Raw genomic sequence first — 21,354 nt, 5'->3', positions numbered from 1 at the left:
GTAGAAAAGATAATTACAATTTATTTTGAGTCGTAGTAGTATCTAAGTAATAAATTTATCTGAATAATTTATGCTAAAGATTTGGTTTTAATTTAACAAGTATGTACTTACTTACTTACTTATGTAAATACGTATGTACTCAGCATAAACATTAACCATAGGAAACTGAAAATTTGATACGCCAACTAGTGACAGCAAAACTAAACTACTGAGAGTAGGTCGAGTATCCAGTATCCATATTATTTCATATGATCATCAATATTTAAATGGACACGTTGTGAAAAACGAGTGCTTTTAAATTCATTTAATGCTTTTAAATTGATCAGTGTAGTAAGAGTCACATAGTTATTTAAGCAGTTATAAAAATTAAAATGGAATTTTCTGCCAGAAAAAATAAAAGTAAAGTATATTGCTGTGTGTACGGTTGTAACAGTCGTGCATGTAAACATGACACTGTCCGTTTTTATCATTTTCCCCGTGAAAATGAAAACTTAGTTAAATTAAAAAACAAATTAAATAAAGAGGAAATTATTGACCGCTTCAGTGCATGGGTGAAAGTTTTAAAAATGGGCAAGAGTGTATCATCGTCTATGAGAGTATGCTCATTACACTTTACAAAGGAAGATTTTATCCCATCAAGTATTATTATAATTATATATAGAGTTGGACATAAAATTTACGATTTTTTAAAAGTCGTGTCGGGAATTTACCAACATTTTTTCTTCTAGATAGTCGCATACGTCGTTTAAAAAACACAGCAATCCCATCAGTCAACCTCCCGAGTTCTTCAATTAATACACAGTTTAGTAAGTACATCAACAGATACATAAAAGATTAAATAGAATAGCTCATAAAGAACATTTTTTTAATTAAAAAAATTCTTAATTGTTAGAAGCTGGCGATTATTTAGAATATAGATAAATCGGCTGATTTAAATAAATGAACAGAAAGACCAAAGGACCTACGTTCAGTAGTTTGCCATCTTACCACCAGAGCATGGTCATATAAATAGGTTTCGACACTCACTAGGGAAAACCATCCGAAAATTGAGTTATGAAAAATCAACATAGAAGACAACAGAGTTCTCGTTCTTGCGAGACAGATAGAAGTGAATAGAGTGTCCTGTTTCTATTTGAGACACTTATAGTATGTCATGTATAACGCAGAATATAAACCTTCATGTCTTCCATGTTGATTTTTCACGACTCGATTTTTGGACGATTTCTTTTATGTTTTTAGTATACTAGTGTCAACACTTGTCTATATGATTGGTGCACTGAAATCTAAGCCACGCCTCCATTAAGTTTCTCATCCATCACAGAGGTCGCCGGTGTTGTTCGTAACTTATATTTTCGCCATTGTGATTCTATCCATTATCCGGTTATCTTCGGATAGTCGCTGCCTTAATCATTATTATGTTATCGTTATCACCTTTGTTAATACAACAGCATTGAACGTGTTGTGCAGTGCTGTTGATCATTGCCACTGGTTTCATTATGGCGACGCCGGTGACGCCGCCATCATAGTTCATAGTTTTAGATCGGATGGTATCACACAAACGAAGTTACATGTATAGAAAACCCAGCAACAGTTCACTCATTATTTTAGTATGAAACCCATTTTAGCCTGAAAAGTGTGAAGGTATTGTCAACGTTCCTTGCGGAAAAGCAGGCAAAAACATACAGTAAAATTTTACTGAAGTTAAATATATGTTACTCCCTGTAGGCAGTTCTGCACGTTGTCAAAAAATTGTTCATACCACAAAAATGCCGAAAACACGACTGATTACGCGTTCAATAACGAACAGTCGACCACCTCACATGACTTTAAATTTGGAGTGTTCAGAAGAGCCTCTCAGCGAAGCACAGTTAGTGTTACGATTAGAACTCAAAGAAAATTATGACAGAGTATGTTTTATTTGTTTTCTTTAAACAATTCTCTTTTTTTTTAATTTTATATGGTAGATTCAATTTTCCTCTAATTTATTCACTTATATACCTGTAGGTTGCTGCCACCTTGGAGGAATTGGTTAAAGATCATGGAGGTAAATTGGTATGCCAAGCAGGCAATGTCAACGGTTATCAGTATACATTGTAGGTATCATTTTCTACATAGATGTTATCTTTTTGCAATTGCTGCTCTTTTAGCAAACTCAGTGTTTGTATCTTCTCGTATACCAGGCCTTCAAATCCTGCTCAAGCGACGGTTAAAAATAATTCACAACCTATTGTCAATGTAGTAAGTATTATGGATATTATAAACAATATATATATGTATTATACAATTATCATTATGTCTTTAAAAAGTGATATTGATTACAGAATCAAAATAAAAACCAATCTATTAAATTGAATGTATTAAATAATGCAAATGGATCTCAGGGTAACATACAATTGGTTGTGGATTCACGAATGGGAGTTATTCTTGGATCCGTTGCTCAGCCTCAAGGTAAATAATTGTTTATGATTGTTTATTGTGCATATACAATAAACCAATAGTAACAAGTAATAAATTTTAGGAACTTCTATGACCAATGTTTCATCAGGTTCAGTCTCTACTTCAACATTAACACCAAATTCAACATCCACATCTACAGCTACAACTATATCTACCATTTCACATTCTCAAACAGAAAATGTATAAAAGTTTCTCATTACTTTATTAAGCTCTAACAAGTTCTATTTTGAAGAAAACTTATTTTTTCTTCTTTACTTTTTTTTGCAGTATAAGTATACTCGTTCCGGACGCAGAACAAAAGTGCTCGAAGTACAGCAATCTGATATAATAGAGGAAGTATGTTATGCGTAAATATCGTTTCACTACCAGATTTTTTTTCTTTTTTTTTTTTGTTGAACTGATCCCATCTTACTCTAATCATATAGCCCACACTAGTACCTCGTGGAAAACAGAAATTAGGATGCTCGACGCATGTTGTTACACCAAGTAAGTTCCATTTGATCACTTTGAAATATACCTTCAGTAAGATATAAAGCATCTATAAATTTGCTATATGCTAATTACGTACTCTAAACACGTAGTTTCTGCAAATTAAATTTAATGTTTTAGCTACAACCAGCCCGCAAGGTGTTACTAATCTCAGAATAAAAACTGTAAGTAAACAACAGGTTACACCGACAGTGTCATCAACATCAGCTACGATAAATACGACTACAGGAACGGTATCACCAACGATAACGGTGTCAGCAACAACAACAAAACTGGCTATTGCAAAACCAACTGAGCATACGAGTATTGGTGGAATATCAGTTGGAAAAAGTGCAGGTTAGAGGAAGAATTTATGTGGAATTAAATGCTTTATGATTGTCACGTTGATTGCTGTGTATTGACTGGGAAATCGAATTGACGTTAGAGATAATTTATTTGCAGTCAATGTAGTAGACAAATAGAATTTTTCTGCTTTAATTCCAATAATCTTTCACTTTAGCTTGCGACCAAATTGACGAATCGAAGAAGAATCTTCCAGATGGAAAGGAAGTAACTTTTAACAAAATAAACGGAGGCAGAACATTTCCTTCGTTGGTCATCGTAGCTAGACCGAATCTTCGTACAAAGGATATCGCGCCAATAGTAGCTCAGAAAGAAAGATCGGAGTTAGGTACCTATTAACATGGGTGTGATTATCGGTTGCCACCCTTTTCTTTATATAAATTATTAATGTACGTTTCAGATTTGAAAGTCAAGAGCGTACTCATGTACTCGGCTACAAAATTTGCTGAATGGTTGATACAGCAAGGGTTGGTAAAGTCTGAACAATTTTGTACGCAACATAATAATAATAATTATCAGAGGAAATTGAAATTAGGAATGTATAGTGATCCCGGTACATTTCCATATTCGGGAGGATACGTTTGGATTTCAGAATGTTGTCCAGATCGTTTTGTTTCCCTCTTTTCCGGTTCAATTTTTCAGAGTGCTACATATACACCTACCATTCTTTTAAAATTAATTTATCATTGGGCATGCCAAACAAATGTTCAAAATGTTACTTCCTGGGTAAAGGTATCAAATGTATATGTGAAAAATTTTTATACACATTTACGTAGTGTTTGCACTGCCGCAATTTGCGATAAATTTCGTAAAATGGGAGGTAAAAATTCCGTGATACAAGTTGGTGTAATTAGCTTAGGTACAACATCGCAGGACGGAAATTTACGACAAGTTAAAGTCGAAGTACTTGGTGTATTGCATTATGCCACACTTGATTTAAGATTAAGAGCGTGTGATCCGGTGCAAGATGGTGATAGGTCATATAAACGACGGTTCAATAATATTTTACACCCACTGAAGGAGTGGGTACACCCGGATACGAAAATTATGACCGACTTCACCGTTGATAAAAGCACTCTTGAAGAAATGGGTTTTAATCATGTAACACAGTCAGCATTTTCTGATCAGGGTCCTCGAAATTTTATGAGCAATTATCACATTATGGAATATTTAAGAAAAATTGTCCCGAGAATGTTTCAAAATACTCTTAGTTTGCTTAGTAGACAAATGATACAACAATTTTTGGACGAATTAGTATGGAGAGAAATGTACGGAACGACTGCTGCCCGAGCATTTGACAACATTATCGAACATATCGCAGAGCAAACTGGAATCGAGTCAAACGAATGTCTCATAGATCGTTTGAATAAGATAGGTGCTAATCCGTTTCATAACTGGTCTTACTCAAATACGAATTCACCACCATTGACACCACTTATGACGATAAATAAAGAAGAATTTTTTTCGGGCTGCGAAGTTTTGATCCCAAGTAGTAGCAACATGAAACAACAAGAAACATTGCCTTCCGTTCAAACAACAAAACCTGGTCCGAAGAGGGGACGAAAGAGAAATCCAACAACAGCCATTAGTCCAGAGCCAGAGGTGAAAAAAGCCATCTACGATTCAAAAGGCATCAGAGAAATAGATAAGGAATGTAAAAACGATCAGATACAGTTGCAAGAATTTTACTATGCTACTATGGAAGGTGATAAAACTCTTCTTTTAAAGGAACATAAAAGTTCCCTATATTTTAAATGCTTTCTTTGCGCTGCAATATTGCGTTCAAATACAGATGTAATGGAACACACTATTGGCCATGTGCCACCACAAGTACCCGGACAATCAAATTCTCCTGTATGCCGGTATTGTTGCACTGCATTTTCATCTCAACATCAGATGATTACACACATTACGGAATCACACAGCACTTTTGGTCATTCTGACAGTGACATGGTTGTTTGCGCTATTTGTGAACAAAAATTCGGGAACACTGGTCTTCTAATTAACCACTTATCGTCGATGCATTGTCCTTCGGAAATGCCTTACCGATGCGAAATTTGCGGTTATCGTACTTCCAGTCATAAAGACGCTATTGATCATTTCTATCGTGGTCATGAAAAGGGCGAAGGGTTACAGTGTCCTTATTGTTTGAAAGTAATAGATTTTGCAAAAGAAGGCAACCCCAATGTTACCAGCGTTCACGCATTCTTATTACATATGCAAAGACATGTTATCAGAAGGGAACAAGGACGTGGAAATAAATGTTCCAAATGTTGTCTTTGGTTTAATCAGAAAAGTTCATTAAAAAGACATCAAAGGGAATTGCATGACTCTGTGTCTAGTACAAAGGTTGTTCCGTATTCAGTTAGTAATAACGGAATAATGATTTCAAAACAACGATTTCAAAATAGACGATTTGAATTCGATAGTCCAGTTACGGAATTACCACACGATGAAAGAGTTAAAAAATGGATCACTGGTCCAATTACGGTGAACGTTCCAATTGAACATCTATCCTGTAAAGAATGCGAAGAGGATATAGATGAACAAGATCATTATCCAGGTGAACAAATATGCCAATTGTGTCGCTACGTAACTTGTTGTTGGCGTGCGTTTAAGGAACATCAACAACAAATTCATAACGAACGACCGATGACTAGTTTGGTAGTTCCTTCTCCTCTTATTAATATTCCATTAAATAAAAAGATGCGATGTTCATGCGGTTATGCAACAACCGATGGAAATCAATTAGCCACACATTTGATTAAATGTAACAAAGTGTCTGGTTACCCGGTTGAGGATACAGCACCATCCGGAATGTTAAACAGTTTAGGTTTGGTACCAAAAAATAACTCAGATGAAATAGATATTGACATTAAAAGGACTAATTTACTATAAAATAAAATGAAGTGAAGTACAAGTTTTTGAATTAATTAGGCGTTGTAGATGATAAGTTGTATAACTGTTTACAGAATTATCCAATATTCCAAATCGTTCTAAGTTACATCTGTGTAATTAGTGCAAGATAACAAGTTACTTGAATAAGAATGTTATAAAAAAACATCTTATAAATCGGGTCGATATTATATCATGTATTGATATATTCGTTTTCACTTTTATTGCTTACTTTCGTACTCTGTTATTTCAATTAAAGAAACCATAAAATAACCATGAATAGAAATTTCATTCATCATATTGTTACTAAAAATCTTCAATGAACATAATTTAAATCACCAACACTTCATATACGCCATGCAATCTGTATTGTTTGAAAACATTGCTAATAATACTACAATAATAATAGAATAAAACAATCATTGAATTATGTTATATCAATATTATTAATACGATTATATTGCTGAGTTGTACCTTTATATGAAGTAATAAATTATTATTATACGAGAAGATACTACAAGTTTAAAACATGTATCTAAGTATATAATTCTTTATATAGTAGTGTTTGCGTAGTTACAAAAACTCGATATTTTATCGTTGTAGCTATTGTTGTAGCTAAAAGTTTGTTTAATATACGAAATGCAGAGTTTCGAGGTCACCTATCACAATGAAGCTAGTTACAGGAACGGACTGGTGAGGATATGGAGCTTCTGCTAAGTGGGGACCTGAGCACTACTTTTATGTGCGTGTGTGGACATTGTATATACAAAGGTATACATATAAAAGTTAATTTTTTCTTTAATTCTTCTGATATAGAACAAAGTACAAAATTTATGCATTTTTCTAAAGTTTTATTTAGCAAGAGTGTTTTCGGTAATTCCACAATAATAAATGTAACATACATGTATCTCCATGTAATCAACTATATCAATACAGTATACAATACTAGTTAATAGAACGCAGAGTTTTATTTTCAATTGAAAACTCAAGATAAATCGTAAACTATTTGCGTTAACGTATACTAATTCATTATTCTGTACTTATCTATATTTCTAGCAAGCTATTAACACTTTTTTTACGTCATTTAACGTCATCTATTATCAAGTCAACACTAAAGAACGCATTTACTAAAACAAACTCCACAATGTTAATTGATTCGGGTTACCAAAGATTATAATTATAATTACAATCATTAGAAATATTATTTAAATACCTAAACATAATAAAGCAAAAAGAAAATATCGACCTAGTTACAATTACAACGATCGCTACCAGTGTGTAATTGATTGTTTTAGTAAACATTTTAACGAAATATTTTAAATATTATAAATATATCTTTTAATTGGGATTATGTTTAGAATTATGTTTTCACATCTCATTACAGATACAGAATGATATCAAAGTTTCATAAATTGTATCACAAGTTGATGCTTTATTTGAACTAATCTTTATTGGGAAAGTAATGAATTTGTATACATCATGTAAAAAATACAAGTTAAACAAAAATTAATTATTTAAGACAAACCAAACACTAGTTGCGCATCGTTACATGTATAAAATATCTGTATATGTGTATATAGAATAATAATACTTACAAATGATTTTAAAAATGTATAATAATACAGAATAAAACGCGGTAAAATCCAATTTGATACAATTAACATTGAGATTTATTAGTAGTAAATTTCTTTTATAATTTGACGTTTCATAGGTTTATGTAACTTTTAAGCCTTGATACCGTCAAATTTTTTACGTGGGAAGCTTCGTCAGCTGTTCATATGATCTTAACATTGTATTCAAGAGAATGAATCGACATTTTCGCCCACAACCTGTTATGTTGGCGATCTACATATACCCGACTATCAGTTTCGGTTTGTTCTGTATTTCTTCGTTTTTCTCCGTACATCTTCATGTCTCTCTCGCTCTCACACTCATTCTCTCTCTCTCGCTCGCTCTCTCTCTCTCTCTCTCTCCCTATATATATATGTACGTACGTATACATATAAAGATATTTCTCTTAAATTTAACGCCAAGGTGCTGGAAATGTTATTTTTGACATATTTTACATACTTTACATCTTTCGAAGTCGTTAGTTTCTAATACAATAATTTATTTTATGATCATAGCAAGTTGCGAAATGAAAATTTTGAATTTTTATATATTTTTTCGTGAAATCCTAAACTTGTGATTTTTCTTAGTAGTAAATAACATAAACTAGCAAAGAAAATAGAAAAGAAAGAAATTCCGTTTACTATTTAAGACCTTTGGATTGTAATTTATTTTTCGTTTCGATGGTTGTAGAACGTATACGTTTCCGTTTATGTACTTGTTAGCCCCTGTAATTGAGAAAAAGGCAAAAAAGAAAAAAAAAGTATAGAAAAACGATAAGAGTTACTTGGAAATAGCAAAGCTTAGAAGCTTAGATCGACAAAAAATGAACTGGTTAAAGTGATAATATTTACGCAAAAACAAAAACAAAAAAAAAAAAAAAAAAAAAAAAAAAATACCTGTGCGTTAAATTTGAAAGAGAAGTCGAGCTTCTGGTTGACTACTCGATGGCATAGAGCATGTAGAGATTGCCAGCATCACTGCCTGGTGGTACCAAGGAGTGAGTAGGCGGTAGTACAGTGAAGCCCAAAAACATGAAGGTACGAACCAGCATTGCTAAACCATAACAACAAAGTGTTTTAGACGAGAAACTTTTTTCCTCATAATCATTTTCATTGGAGTCAAAGAACGGTTGACGACAAGTACCTCGATCCGCTCTGTCTTTACGCAGACAAATGATGATATTTGTACATCGTAATGTTTCTTCAGCGTATTCCAGGAGAGACACGAAACCTTCTTTCGAACCTTCGGGTAAAAGGCAGCTTGGCACGCGAATATAAAGACAATGACGCCATACTACAGTTTCCCATTCAACGGATGTGCTTTCCGTCAAATGTAGAGTAAATGTCAAGCGTAATGATTCGCTATTTCGCACAGCTTTCAATAATTCATCCTCCTAGTAACATGATTGGAATTATACATATAAACCTTATAAACAAATATAGAGAAAATTTAAATATAGAAAATATAATACTTTAAATAGTATTATGATATAGAAAAATATTTTCATCCAATATAATAATTGTAAATACGTACTTGAACAATGTGGGAGCTCACAGAGAGCTGACTCTGCTTGATCCCCACGCCGCGGCTCTCTGTGTTGACTGTAGATACAGACAATGCGGCATGGGGCACATCAGGACCACCACAGAGGCCCCACACCCAACGTTATACAATAATGTTGTTGGAATCTAGAGCCTTCCTCTAAACTTTCGTCCATATATTTACTTGACATGTCACTGTAATTCATATTTCAATTAAATTTTATTGTGCCCACGATTAGTTATGTTATCATTATTGTCTGATATACTTTTATTACAATAATGTTTGAGTAATTAAATTTCCTTTTTTTAATTATCTATCAGGTTATTTATATTTTTAAGTATTTTATCTTTCTTTGTATATATTTACATTTCACTTCACAATGTTTTAAAAAGATAAAAATTATATTCGTTTTTCGTTTCTTGGAATCTTATACTTGCCGCACGTATGTGGCGCGTAATGTATTAGATAAGGTATTCATGGAAAATCATAGAATTTCAAACTCAAACATATTAATAAAACCGGTTGATATGAAATTGACAAATATATCGTAAATTGAAATTAATTATAGAATAGTTCAAAGGAGCTAACAAACACATGATTAATGTTAGCGATAGAGAATATTTTTCAACATATATATATATATATAACATTTCTTCATATATATATCTCGATAATGAAGTGAACTTATTGAGGAAGATAATTATGATTAAGACTATGTATGCTTAGATACGCTTGTAAATTTAGATATCACTGTTTATTGTAAGTACATTCGTTATCAACGAGTTTCTACTAAGTACATTCAAATTTATCTTTATACGATTGTGAAACGAGGAAAAAGACGAGATTAAAATTGCATTGTGGATATTTTTGTTCAGACTGCTAATTATATAAAAACTGAATATGCATTTTCATAAAGATTCGTAGTGACTCATTTCGTCTTCCCGTTCGATTTTATATGATTGGTTATCGTTCGCACCGTAATAAAAATAACGCAATTGTCACCGTGGAAAATTGATGATTTCACATTTATTACTTAATGCCTGAAAGAAGTAATTAATTACTATATATTTTATTTATATCGTTACAGTAAAATTAGTTTGTTTTGACAACTATTTTCTTCTAACTATGATTTAATATTGAAAGTATGATTATATCATGATTTTATTCCACACATGCCAACTTCTAGACTACAATAAGAATTATGTAAGAAATCTCTATGCTTTGTCTATATACTACACATATACATCTAATGTACGATTATTTCCGTTTCAGTATAACAGTTTGTATTATATATATACGATATTGCTAATTAGTAAAAACTGCTGTAATATCAATGTAACCTCGATATTTATTCTTATGAAAAGGAATTTATTCGGTCGAAATAAAGTTGTAACAAAATTTGTTTATTAGATTTTTGTGCTTTACATGTAGAGAAGAAACAGCTGACACGTACAATGTGTCGACGCATACGCGCCGATTCTACGTCACGCGATGGATGTTCACGATTCACGTGGCAGCATATTATATTATGGAAATAATACTTTCAAAAAATTATAGGTCACGTTAAAATTTCATTATCATTTTATTTTCGCACCATTAGTTTTAATTAGTTTGTATTTGTTCTATCAAATCACTTTACTTCAAAATATTATATCTCTTTAATGTGTAATTTTGTTTATAAGTATTCCTAGCATACAAGAGAATATAACAGTGATTATAAAATACATTATAAATCCGAAGATTTTTACTACTATCAAGGTAAATGATAGAATCGAAAGGTAATGTGAATTATTAATGCGTTGTTTGCATATTTCTGAAGTACTTCTGATGAAATTTTTATTCATGAAAGAAAATAATGATTTTCGACATTTGCTATTAATTTGCTTTTATAAGAAGTATTTTGGTTGAAGAAAAATTGTAAGGATAACATAAATTCCAATAAATAGAATATAAGATGGCGATGATCAAGCAAAGACAGAAATGGCGCAGTAGTCGCACGGTACTTACCAATTGCTGGATATTAAACTTGGCATTATTATGCCTTTTTTAGTACTTCCACAATTACTTAATGGTAAACCGGAGTTAATACTCATACTTCTTTCTTCGTAAAATTTTGGCGGCCGTAATTTTTACTTTTCCACAATGAAATATTCGCTAGACCAGCGATCGCTATCCGATAAGAGTTATCGTAGAGTTACTGACACACCAAGGCAACCGTGCTATTCAGGCGAATGAAACGATACTGAAGCGCTCCTCCTTAAATGCCGACTTCACTCGATTCGATTCGAGTTATATCGAGTCGATACAAATCGATTAGATTTTTTCATTCATAACATTCTATTTACACAATTAATAACTTTTAATGAGCATTTAGAACAATATTAACATCTTTATATGTGAACTAATGAAGCTGCCTCTCTTTTAATATTTTTCGGGAATGAGGTATTTATAGATATATTTCAAAAAAGTACATGCCCCGTTTTTTATTTCAGATAATTAAATGCATAAAGAATATCTAAATTTTGTACTTAGGTTTCACTTTTAATAAATTTTATTTTCGTCAGTGCACAATTCTTCATATTTATAAATAACAAGAAAGGATATTTCCATTTACATACAAGTTCTAAATGTATACTGATATATAAAATTAATGACAAATATTAAAAATAATTACTCAAATTAATACATAAATTAAAAGATTTATGGGATAATTAAATCCTTTCCTTTCTTTAAATTTCACATTAGTTTCAATTTTGAATATTCTCTTTTATGAATCCTTCACATCAAGGCATAATATATTATATTATATAAACAAACAAAAGGAGATTAATGTTATTCTATCCTCCTAATAAAGCATTATATTGGGATGTCTATTATGTATAATCTTATGTAGTATTCAATAATAATAAAATACAATACAAGTAAATAAAAGGAATTAAATGCTTGAAAAATACTTTATGGCAGATACAAATTTCTTTGATTGATAATTACTTGTATCTAGTAAGATGGGAATTTAACCACACATCACTTGTCGAACAAAATCTTCATAATTAATGTTACCCTGCGAGTCTTCATGACCAGCCAATAGGGTTTCAACTTCTTCATCACTCAGTTTTTCACCTACCAAAAAATAGAAGTAATTAATTAGTCTGTGAATTAGAAAATGAATTATATATGATATGATCATGTAATGAATAATTACTAAAAAAATATTGTCATACATACCTAGTGTGGTTAAAAGGTGTCTCAGTTCAGCAGAAGAAATGAAACCATTTCCATCTTTATCAAAGTGACGTAATCCTTCTATAAAATCGTCAGCTGTATCAGATGTGCGAGCTTTGCTTATAGCTTGATAAATTGGTAGAAACACTTCAAAACTAATACGTTCATCAGGTTTGTGTTGATGAGTAAATTTTTTAACATCTGACTCAGTTGGATTTTGTCCTAGAGCACGCAATGCATCACCAATTTGGGCTACGTGAATTTTTCCATCTCCTCGACTGTCAAACAGTTGAAATGCCTCTTGAAATTCTATATAGTAAAAAGAATTTCATAACTATAAATAATGGATACATAAAATTATACTTTACATAAATATGCCTAAGTAAGTCAAAATTTAATTTAAAAGATGATAGTTTCTATGAATAATAAATTTATTTACCCTCAATTGATGACATCATTCTGTTAGCTAATTCTTGATAACTACAACCATACATTGTGTATTTTAAATATGTATATGTATATATTTAAGTATATATTAGATGATAAGGTTCCACCTTTTAAAAGATGAAACGAATGATGATAATTCTAACAAATACGCATAGAAATCCAAATAATATATATTAAATATTGTACTCTATTTTTTCCAAACAAAGATAACAATACAGAATGTCAATAAATCTTGAAGTTTGTAACACAATATGTATATGTATATATATATATATATATATGTACATATATTGCCTATCACAAATATACCAACAAAACTACATTCAGAAACGAGTTAAAACCGAATATAAAGGTTCCACGGTTGTTACGACGCAATGCTATTCGTGTTCTGTCTTCGTTTCTTCTTTTCTGCTGCTATTTCTTTCAGATACCTAACCATAAAAGGAAATCACCGACACGTAATTCGATGTCACCAGGGTGAGTCTAATAAGGTAAAGGATATTCTTGACCTAAATTGAACATCGAGAACCATCTGTCCGCCCTTCTTTAATTTTATTCTGCTTGGTGTCAATGATCTCATTCGCATTTACGTACCTGCTAACTGATCCTCCGAGTAAGATGCCTAAAAATATGTATAATATATAAGTATATCTTTTTCTCACTGACACATCTGTTTGAACATATTTATATGTATTTCAACAAAATATTACAAAACAAATAAAAGACAGTGCATAAAAATACAAACCATTTTGCTTGACTATCGTTAGTGACACACACAGTACGTATCTTTTTACCGCGAACGTGTATATATGTACGTTGGACAACGAGCGCCTCGATCGTACCAAGTTTTTCAAGCCAGTAGTATTCAGAGAATTTATGTAGTCATCGGTTTTATTGGAATGTGACGCATATAAAACGATAAAATTAATCAACACCGAAACTGGATTTTTTGAAAATTGTGTAAAAATTTCTGACATTTACAACTCGATCGAATGTTTAGTAAATATAATGGTTAAAATAAAATAAGGAAACGGAAATGAAATTCAAAGAATTATATTGTTCTACATGGAAATTGTGACTGTGATAGTCATATAATAATGAGTAACCTCAATTGAAAAATTATCAATAGTTTGCTTAATGGTTTATTCATTTTTATAGTATTGGTCTTCAGGAATATAAGATTCTAATACTGAATATTCTATTCTTATATTATAGATTGTGATTTCTAACCTTAGTACATATATGTACAATGAATCATATTGTATCTAAGCATACATAGTTTTGCTTTTTTTTTTCAAGAGGTCGCTACGTTTTTACTTTGTGTAAATAAGTACATATGTATATATCTCTGGTATATACTACATGTCTTCTATCATCAATAGACCTTGGCCTTACACACAGATGAAGTAGAATAGTAGAATAGAAGTAGAATAGACTTGGCGGTATGATACAAAGTATAATAAGGTAAAAATATCGATAACAATTTCTAATAAAGACAGATATAATTTCTATTTAAAAAAAGAACAGTGTGTTTATATAATTAATATATTTATTAGCAGATGTTTACAAAATTCTCACAAATGTACGTACATATTTGCTATGTTATATCGATTTTGTTGATTAGTCTGTTAACAACTTTTTGTGCGTATTTATTTGTTCCTTTTAAAACTTCATATACCCGTTCATGAGAGTGCATAACCTCAAGTGTAAGAAAAATTCGTGTCAGGTGGATGTATAATATAGTATGTAGATATATAAAAAGAAAAAAGAAAAAAGCTTCTTTGAAGTTACATTTTATATTCTAGTTTACACACCATTAGATGTAACACTTAATTGTCATCAGTTGGTCGATTTCCATGAAGAAAAGTGTATATCGCATTCCTGAGTATAACATTTGGGGTAAATGAAGTATCTCGAAGAGGTTTGTTCGTCATTGGACTTGTATATTTCCCACATAAAAACCATTCATTTATAGCAGCTTTTTCATATGTAAATCCATCTGAAAATAAGATACTTATTAGAATATCAAATACTTTTTATTATGATCCCTGTTTGTATTGTTTACCAGAACATTGGACAGGTTCTTTCATTATTTCATGCGTGATAGGGCATAAAAATTCGTGAGATATTTCGCTATCGTCTATAGGGATTTCTGAAGAATTATTGTCTTCACGTTTTAACCAGTACAGTTGTGTTTTAAATGTTTCCGCTGTCTAAAATCAATTGCAAATCAGTAAAGTGTACTTCTTTGTAAATGATTACGAAACAAACACAGTAGAAAACGAGTTAGTTAAAAAAATAACTTCGATTATTTGTAGTTCTTTGACGATATACCTCTTCATCTTGTTCTATGTCCAGTCTGTTTGTTAATTCATTCTCCGATAGGGAAAGTAAATGTCGTCCCGTTAAAGAAATCGTATTAGCTTTCTTAATTAATATCGATAAGCCTATTTCGTCCAACCATCTCAACGTATCATCGATTTTCCAGTCCGCAACCTTTTATGTTAAAAATTAAGCGTACCTATAACTGATGCGATGACACGAAATATTATATCATCATGTTTTAAAATCATACCCTTTTTCTGTTATTTTTTAAGTTATTTATTAATATATTTTGCGAAATCAACTGTTGAGGTATTTTCCAGATTAAGACAATTTTATCTAGAGCACCTACGAATGATTCAAAATAATTGTTAATGTAGTAAAGAATCAATCAAGAAAATATGCATTGGATAATATAATATATTAATTGATCAAAACCTGTAATAAAAAGAGAAGTGTCTTGCGAAAAAGCGCAGGCAGTTACAAGACTTTCATGCTCTTCTAGCACGTATAAACACGTCCCAGAGTACTAAAACCACATTTTTCGTTACTTCGTGTTATAAATTATTGCGTAAATTAATTTTTAATAAACTTTTTTGATTATTATTGATATTGATTAGGTAGAAAGTTAGCCCAACATATTACCATTTAGCGAAAAGTCTGTTTTTCGTGAAGAGAAAGGAGAGGATAGGATGTTTACTCACTACATTCCATATACGCGCCGTTCTATCAGTAGCTACGCTTCCTAAGATTTCGCTTTGAATCGGAGGAAATCGAACACAAGTCACATTGCCACCATGTCCGGCGAAAGATCTTCTTTCTTTATATCGTACATCACCGCTACTGCTTCCACTACTACCTGATGAGATTACGTTAACTTTGTCAATTGTTATTTCCCATAACTTAACCAAGGAATCATTGCCACCAGTTGCTAATAGATAAGAATTTTTGTTGGCAATTATATTCTCACTTCTTCCTGTAATACAACATAGCAGAATAGTCATATACATAGTCACATACTTACTATACTTACTAACGGTAATTCATGAACAGGATTCTACTCTATTATTTTACTATTCATGCTTACCATTAGTTATAAAATTAGATGTTGGACAAAAATCACACCCTTGGACGCCTAAGTCATGAGCTTCGCCACAAATAATCAGCGCTTCACAATTTTTGTTATCACTGATTTGAAACAGCCTCCAAGTACCTTCGTTGCATGCCGTAATCAAGTAACAAGAGTCATGTGTAAAGGCAATCGCGTTTATTGCATCGGCATGACCACTGAAAATGCTGTGACATACGTTTGCAACAACTTAACAATATTTTGCAATTTATATAAAGTAAAAACAATATTTTCATAGATTCATTATATTATATACACTTTTGTGTAATCTTTTAAATACTTTTATATAATATATAATATATACAATACATATATATTACATATACACTATTTTACATACATATACGTGTATTTGTACGTATATACAGGGTGATGCACATAGTTGGACTCACTTGGATAATAACTCGAATAATTAAATACTAACTTTTTGCGAAAATTGATTCAGATGAATGTTGAATAGTTCGAAGGAGGCCACCCTGTAATCTCATACATATTATATGTACGACATTATATGCATATAAAGAATAACAAACCAATTGAAATCGAGATTCGATTTAAATACATATATAAAAAGTTTGAAGCATGTACCAAAGTTCCTCCATATTATTCACATCCCATAATGTAGTCCTTTCATCGTCTCCAGCTGTAGCAATTTTAGTACCATCCGGTGACCATCGACAAACACGGATACCGGATCCCGAATTCACGAAGGAAGATTTTGCTTGAGAACCGTTCTACGTAAAATTAATGACGGAGAATCGATAATATGTAATGATAATATGTTAATTTGCAGTTTAACGAACGCCTGTTATATGCGAGGCTTTTTTGCTATATAACTATCAAAACGTTGATAATCTCTCACTTTTTATAATCGTGCTATTGGTTAATACCTCGGTATCCCAGATGATAACAGTTCCATCTAAGGAGCAGGAGGCAAGCATACGACCACAAGGGCTAAATTCCACATGGTTTATACTATATTTATGACCATCCAACGGGCTATAAGATTTCTCTTGAAATTTCGTAATAATTTCGGCATTGGCTTCTTCTTCGGTCTCAATGCTCCAAACTCGTATTAACTTGTCCCTGAGTATTTATCACGATTAAGCAGTGAAAGAAATAACGCAATACAAAATATTCTACACAACTGGACCAAACAATATACATCGTTATAAATCATTTTGTTTTGTCGAATGACATTTTTGTCATTCATATCTTCTACCGTCTTAGAGTTGCAGTTTAGTCCGGTTGCGTAATACACCCTGTATATTTCTAACCTAGTAATATCTTCCAAGTTTGGCAGTATTTAAATAAAATATTTAAAAAATGATATCTTGTATACTGAATTATTTAACTATGTTAGATATGACTAACCCAGATCCAGAAGCGATAAGATGATTTCCGTAGAAAGCTACGCTGTTTATTACTCCACCGTGCTCTTCTAATCTTTGAATTAGTTGAACGTCATTAACAGATGTTTCCGCGTTTTTCATTACAGTTTGTTCATATTCGACGCTCTAGGGGTAAGGTTAGAGGTAAGGTGAGGAAGTTTCATTTTACCAAACTCTATAGACGTGTAATTATTTACGTATACGATTCAAATGATGGAAGGGTATAGTTAGCCTAGTAGATATGGTAATTGGTGTAATAGAAGCGATATAGTGCGACCGTAAAATCGATCAGTGGTTAAAGTTTGCAACTTTCCATGTCCGTAACAAAAAATTAGAGATTTATTGGGAATCATAAAGAAGATCTAGAGCTTCGTTTATTGCTCGTACTCATTACATATATTTATATCTCACCTCTTCGTGATTATCTAAAAATAAGGCAGGTGTAAATCGTCGTGCGAGTTCCGAATCGAAGCATAAGTTTCCTTTAAGATCCCAAACAATTACGGATTTATCGTTGGAACCTGTAGCTAATAAATTTCCATCTCTCGAGAACGCACAGCATGCTACATATCTGTTATGTCCTGTTATTATCGCCATAACTTTTCCGGTATCCTGAAAAATACCGGAATAAAAAGATTGGGGGATGAAATAAAAAAGCTAATAATCATAAGCATTGTCAATATACGGAATGTTTTGTTTATCTCGAATATGATTAATTCACAAATCAGTATAAATAACTTATATAATGTTAACGAATCCAATATAAATGAAACACCCTGTATATGTAAATGTCTATAGAAGTTTCACGAAATGATACGATAATCAAGTTAAGAAATTATGTACGTAGGTCAATCTACAAATAAGCTATTCCAACTTTTGTTCTAAAGAGCATAATTATATGGTTACGACTATACATATAGATGCATATATACAGCGTAAATATCACAGTAATGCATTTACTTTGTGCGATAAGGGGGACTTTACGTATTGTGTGATAGTTATCTGTTGTTTCTTTTGTTTCGTACCGTTTCCCAGATTACCGCCGTTTTGTCGAGGCCACTACTAGCGATGAATAATCCGTTCGCATTGAAACAAACACAAGTTAAAGCACTACTGTGTTTTTCCATGATTCTGCACAGGCTTATTTTCACGGTGGATGTTTCGCATTTCGACTGTATCACAGTTATCTCCCATAATTTTACGTAATGATCATTACCGCAAGTAACTAGTTGGTACACTTTTGTGAATGGTTCGTTACCTAAACACGAAACAGTTGATATATTGGTAAATTTAACAGCAAACATAAAATTTGTAGTGATCGAAGTCAATCGAATTCGTGGCTTGGATCGTTTTTGAAAGACGATAGTATGTTTTATCATTTTTTATGTACCTGTAATCTTTTGGCAGGTTGAAAAGTCGCAAGATACGACACCTAAATCATGAGCATCATCTATTGAGGCGAGGGCAGTAATCGCTTGATTATCGGTAAAGCACGAGTCGATGATATCGCTGGTGGCGAATAATTTCATGACACCAAACGTACAAGTAGTTACTAACCAACTGGTATCCGGTGAAAAGCATACGCTCTGCACAGCACCTTCATGTTTTTGAAAATATCTGTATGCGGATTCGAATTGTTACTGCTCAATTCGTCGAGTACTCTGATATATAGAAAGTATCAGGAGAATAAAAAGAATCTCACCTAACTAGATTGCGTCGAATCAAATCCCAAAGACAAACCTGTCCATTATCTCCGGCAGTTGCAAGTAACGTTGAATCGGGCGAAAATCTGCAAACTCTTACAGTTTCTCCGCCTACTTGAACCATCGTATGAATTTTTGATCCTGTCTGCAAAGTATATCACGATACCTCTTTCCTACATCTTTATACTAATTGCTAATGGCAGCGTGAAGATTTAGTGCATATGTACATACGTGTATATAGGAATCTGTATCTTACAGACGTATGAATTGCCAAAACTGGGATTTCATATTTGAGACTCACCACTTTTTTCCATGATATCAAATTTCATTTCGATCTTACTAACTCGTAATTAACTTACTCGTAAATTCCATAGCAACGTTGTCCCATCTATACTAGCCGAAGCTAGCATCGTCGATTGTGGGCTCACTTTGACAGATGTAACTCCGTATTTGTGCCCCTGCAACGGCGAAAAATATGCCTCTACGTACCCTTCGCCTAATCGCCATTGCCAAACTCTGACACGTTTATCTCTGAAAAGAACATATACAAGCCCATATCTGCTTAATTACTGTAACTGGAAATAAGTATACCTATGTAACCGGACTTAAGCGTCGAAAAGTACAACTTAATGAACTATTGTATAACTTATTTAACTTATTATATAATATATAATATATAACTTAACGAGGAGTATATATAGCGATCATATTAAACAGTAATATAACACAATATAGGGGATGGATTGATCGATATTATAAAAGATAATTTATATCGTGATTTAGCGTTGAAAATGAAAATTATGTGATTTTACAAAAATCAATTCGAGAAAGAAAAGCAATTCGAGACAACCCCGTACAACTACAATTATTTATTTGACAAAAAATTCATTTATATATAAACGTCTAAACTTTGATAACTTTCTTACCCAGATCCAGTTACCAGTACGCAATCGCTCGCAAAATCAATACTCGTAACGTCACTGGTGTGTGACGTTAAAGTTTGCAGAGTTTGTACGTCTCCTATCGTGGTGGTCATCTTCATATATGATTTTGTTATTAATTTCTTTCATATACCTATAATATCAGCCTGGAGCAACGTACGATATACCGTAAAAAGCAAGTACAAAGTAGAATCAAATATAACTATTTCGTTCTTATATTTATACATATTATTGATATGCTATTAACAAAATATTTTACTTACATAGTATGCAACACATCATCTCATTCGTTTTCGTCTGCAACATTAGAAGCACTTGAAGTATTTTTGTGCAAATTACCTTAACTTTTTTTTTGTAAGCTACAGTGCAAATCGTTTCGCGACACAAGTAGTTGTGGACATAATGTCATAAGCAAAATATGAAGAATACGCGGTGTAAAGAAACGTGGAACATCCGTGACCTTGACATTGCTCAATATACTATATATATATATATATATAAGTACGCGTGTATGTACGTGGATTCACTGGATAGGATATATGTAATATCGTAATTGAAATAAAAAAGAAATCGGATGAATTAGAAAGAAAACATATATAAAAGATTATTGGGAATAATTTTATACCGTAATCGTCGTGTCATACAAATTATACAAGTTTTCAATCTCTCATTGTGAAAATATTACTTTGAAGGAAATAATACATAAAGAAATGCGATAAGAGATTACTTACGCTAATAAATGAATCGATGCAATTTGAAATCAAATACTAAGCCACAGGTTTATTGGAACGATAGATTCGATCATAACATGTTGCATACTTGCTAAGGAAGATTTATTTCGGTAATGTATCACATGCTGTCTC

The 21,354-nt window shown here is 32.1% G+C and overlaps 4 protein-coding genes and 1 long non-coding RNA gene across 9 annotated transcripts in view; 2 read left to right on the top strand and 3 right to left on the bottom strand.

The window, feature by feature from the left end:
• The window catches only part of LOC126872595 (uncharacterized), a 16,261-nt gene extending 8,093 nt beyond the window's left edge, over nt 1–8,168 (top strand). The window contains exons 10-22 of the mRNA XM_050632703.1: nt 80–99; nt 358–639; nt 729–806; nt 1,726–1,907; nt 2,005–2,093; nt 2,181–2,238; nt 2,322–2,448; nt 2,519–2,637; nt 2,725–2,793; nt 2,883–2,943; nt 3,067–3,282; nt 3,446–3,616; nt 3,689–8,168. Coding sequence (XP_050488660.1) covers nt 80–99; nt 358–639; nt 729–806; nt 1,726–1,907; nt 2,005–2,093; nt 2,181–2,238; nt 2,322–2,448; nt 2,519–2,637; nt 2,725–2,793; nt 2,883–2,943; nt 3,067–3,282; nt 3,446–3,616; nt 3,689–6,186 — 3,970 coding nt within the window. The 3' untranslated portion in view covers nt 6,187–8,168. The remainder of the gene's footprint in view (nt 1–79; nt 100–357; nt 640–728; nt 807–1,725; nt 1,908–2,004; nt 2,094–2,180; nt 2,239–2,321; nt 2,449–2,518; nt 2,638–2,724; nt 2,794–2,882; nt 2,944–3,066; nt 3,283–3,445; nt 3,617–3,688) is intronic.
• On the bottom strand, nt 7,014–14,118 carry LOC126872459 (myosin-2 essential light chain). Of its 2 annotated transcripts, XM_050632428.1 has the most exons (7): nt 13,751–14,118; nt 13,600–13,627; nt 12,998–13,038; nt 12,562–12,867; nt 11,344–12,456; nt 9,328–9,530; nt 7,014–9,187 (listed from the first exon to the last, which is right to left on the bottom strand). In XM_050632428.1, exons 1-5 carry the CDS (start codon nt 13,980–13,982, stop codon nt 12,350–12,352), a joined length of 714 nt encoding a protein of 237 aa, XP_050488385.1. In that variant the 5' UTR covers nt 13,983–14,118; the 3' UTR covers nt 7,014–9,187; nt 9,328–9,530; nt 11,344–12,349. The 2 variants fall into 2 exon arrangements, with proteins under 2 accessions (XP_050488385.1, XP_050488386.1); XM_050632429.1 differs by lacking the exon at nt 12,998–13,038 and having other exon boundaries at nt 13,751–13,899.
• On the bottom strand, nt 8,732–9,541 carry LOC126872594 (ornithine decarboxylase antizyme 1). The gene is made up of 2 exons (XM_050632702.1): nt 9,452–9,541; nt 8,732–9,187 (listed from the first exon to the last, which is right to left on the bottom strand). Exons 1-2 carry the CDS (start codon nt 9,539–9,541, stop codon nt 8,732–8,734), a joined length of 546 nt encoding a protein of 181 aa, XP_050488659.1.
• Nucleotides 14,000–14,754, top strand: LOC126872461 (uncharacterized). The gene is made up of 2 exons (XR_007691991.1): nt 14,000–14,145; nt 14,221–14,754. It is a non-coding gene; the product is annotated as an uncharacterized LOC126872461 (long non-coding RNA).
• Nucleotides 14,537–21,354, bottom strand: LOC126872456 (WD repeat, SAM and U-box domain-containing protein 1-like). Of its 4 annotated transcripts, none has more exons than XM_050632422.1 (19): nt 21,223–21,354; nt 20,755–20,788; nt 20,477–20,637; nt 19,910–20,081; nt 19,782–19,826; nt 19,550–19,695; nt 19,238–19,464; nt 18,873–19,105; nt 18,259–18,459; nt 17,831–17,973; nt 17,347–17,542; nt 17,045–17,190; nt 16,415–16,623; nt 16,032–16,303; nt 15,766–15,856; nt 15,581–15,675; nt 15,340–15,501; nt 15,071–15,218; nt 14,537–15,004 (listed from the first exon to the last, which is right to left on the bottom strand). In XM_050632422.1, the coding sequence occupies exons 6-19, from the start codon at nt 19,672–19,674 to the stop codon at nt 14,835–14,837; spliced, it is 2,418 nt and encodes an 805-aa protein (XP_050488379.1). In that variant the 5' UTR covers nt 19,675–19,695; nt 19,782–19,826; nt 19,910–20,081; nt 20,477–20,637; nt 20,755–20,788; nt 21,223–21,354; the 3' UTR covers nt 14,537–14,834. The 4 variants fall into 4 exon arrangements, with proteins under 4 accessions (XP_050488379.1, XP_050488377.1, XP_050488376.1 ...); XM_050632420.1 differs by having other exon boundaries at nt 19,550–19,691; XM_050632419.1 differs by lacking the exon at nt 19,782–19,826 and having other exon boundaries at nt 14,537–14,704; nt 14,820–15,004.

The sequence above is a fragment of the Bombus huntii genome, chromosome 13, assembly GCF_024542735.1.
Source record: "Bombus huntii isolate Logan2020A chromosome 13, iyBomHunt1.1, whole genome shotgun sequence".
Taxonomy (NCBI): Eukaryota; Metazoa; Arthropoda; class Insecta; order Hymenoptera; family Apidae; genus Bombus; species Bombus huntii.
The sequence above is the reverse complement of the archived record's forward strand: the minus strand, read 5'-3'. Positions and strand labels throughout refer to the sequence as shown.

Coding starts and splice junctions, on each gene's coding strand:
- LOC126872594 (XM_050632702.1), bottom strand. CDS start 9,541: ATGAATTACAGTGACATGTCAAGTAAATATATGGACGAAAGTTTAGAG. Junction 9,188..9,451: donor ATTATTGTATAACGTTGGGT/GTGGGGCCTCTG, acceptor TCATGTTACTAG/GAGGATGAATTATTGAAAGC.
- LOC126872459 (XM_050632428.1), bottom strand. CDS start 13,982: ATGTCAGAAATTTTTACACAATTTTCAAAAAATCCAGTTTCGGTGTTG. Junction 13,628..13,750: donor AACGATAGTCAAGCAAAATG/GTTTGTATTTTT, acceptor ACATATTTTTAG/GCATCTTACTCGGAGGATCA. Junction 13,039..13,599: donor CTCGGAGGATCAGTTAGCAG/GTACGTAAATGC, acceptor GTATGGTTGTAG/TTATCAAGAATTAGCTAACA.
- LOC126872456 (XM_050632419.1), bottom strand. CDS start 20,592: ATGAAGATGACCACCACGATAGGAGACGTACAAACTCTGCAAACTTTA. Junction 20,082..20,476: donor GTACTGGTAACTGGATCTGG/GTAAGAAAGTTA, acceptor TGTTCTTTTCAG/AGATAAACGTGTCAGAGTTT. Junction 15,219..15,339: donor ACATAGAACAAGATGAAGAG/GTATATCGTCAA, acceptor AATTGATTTTAG/ACAGCGGAAACATTTAAAAC.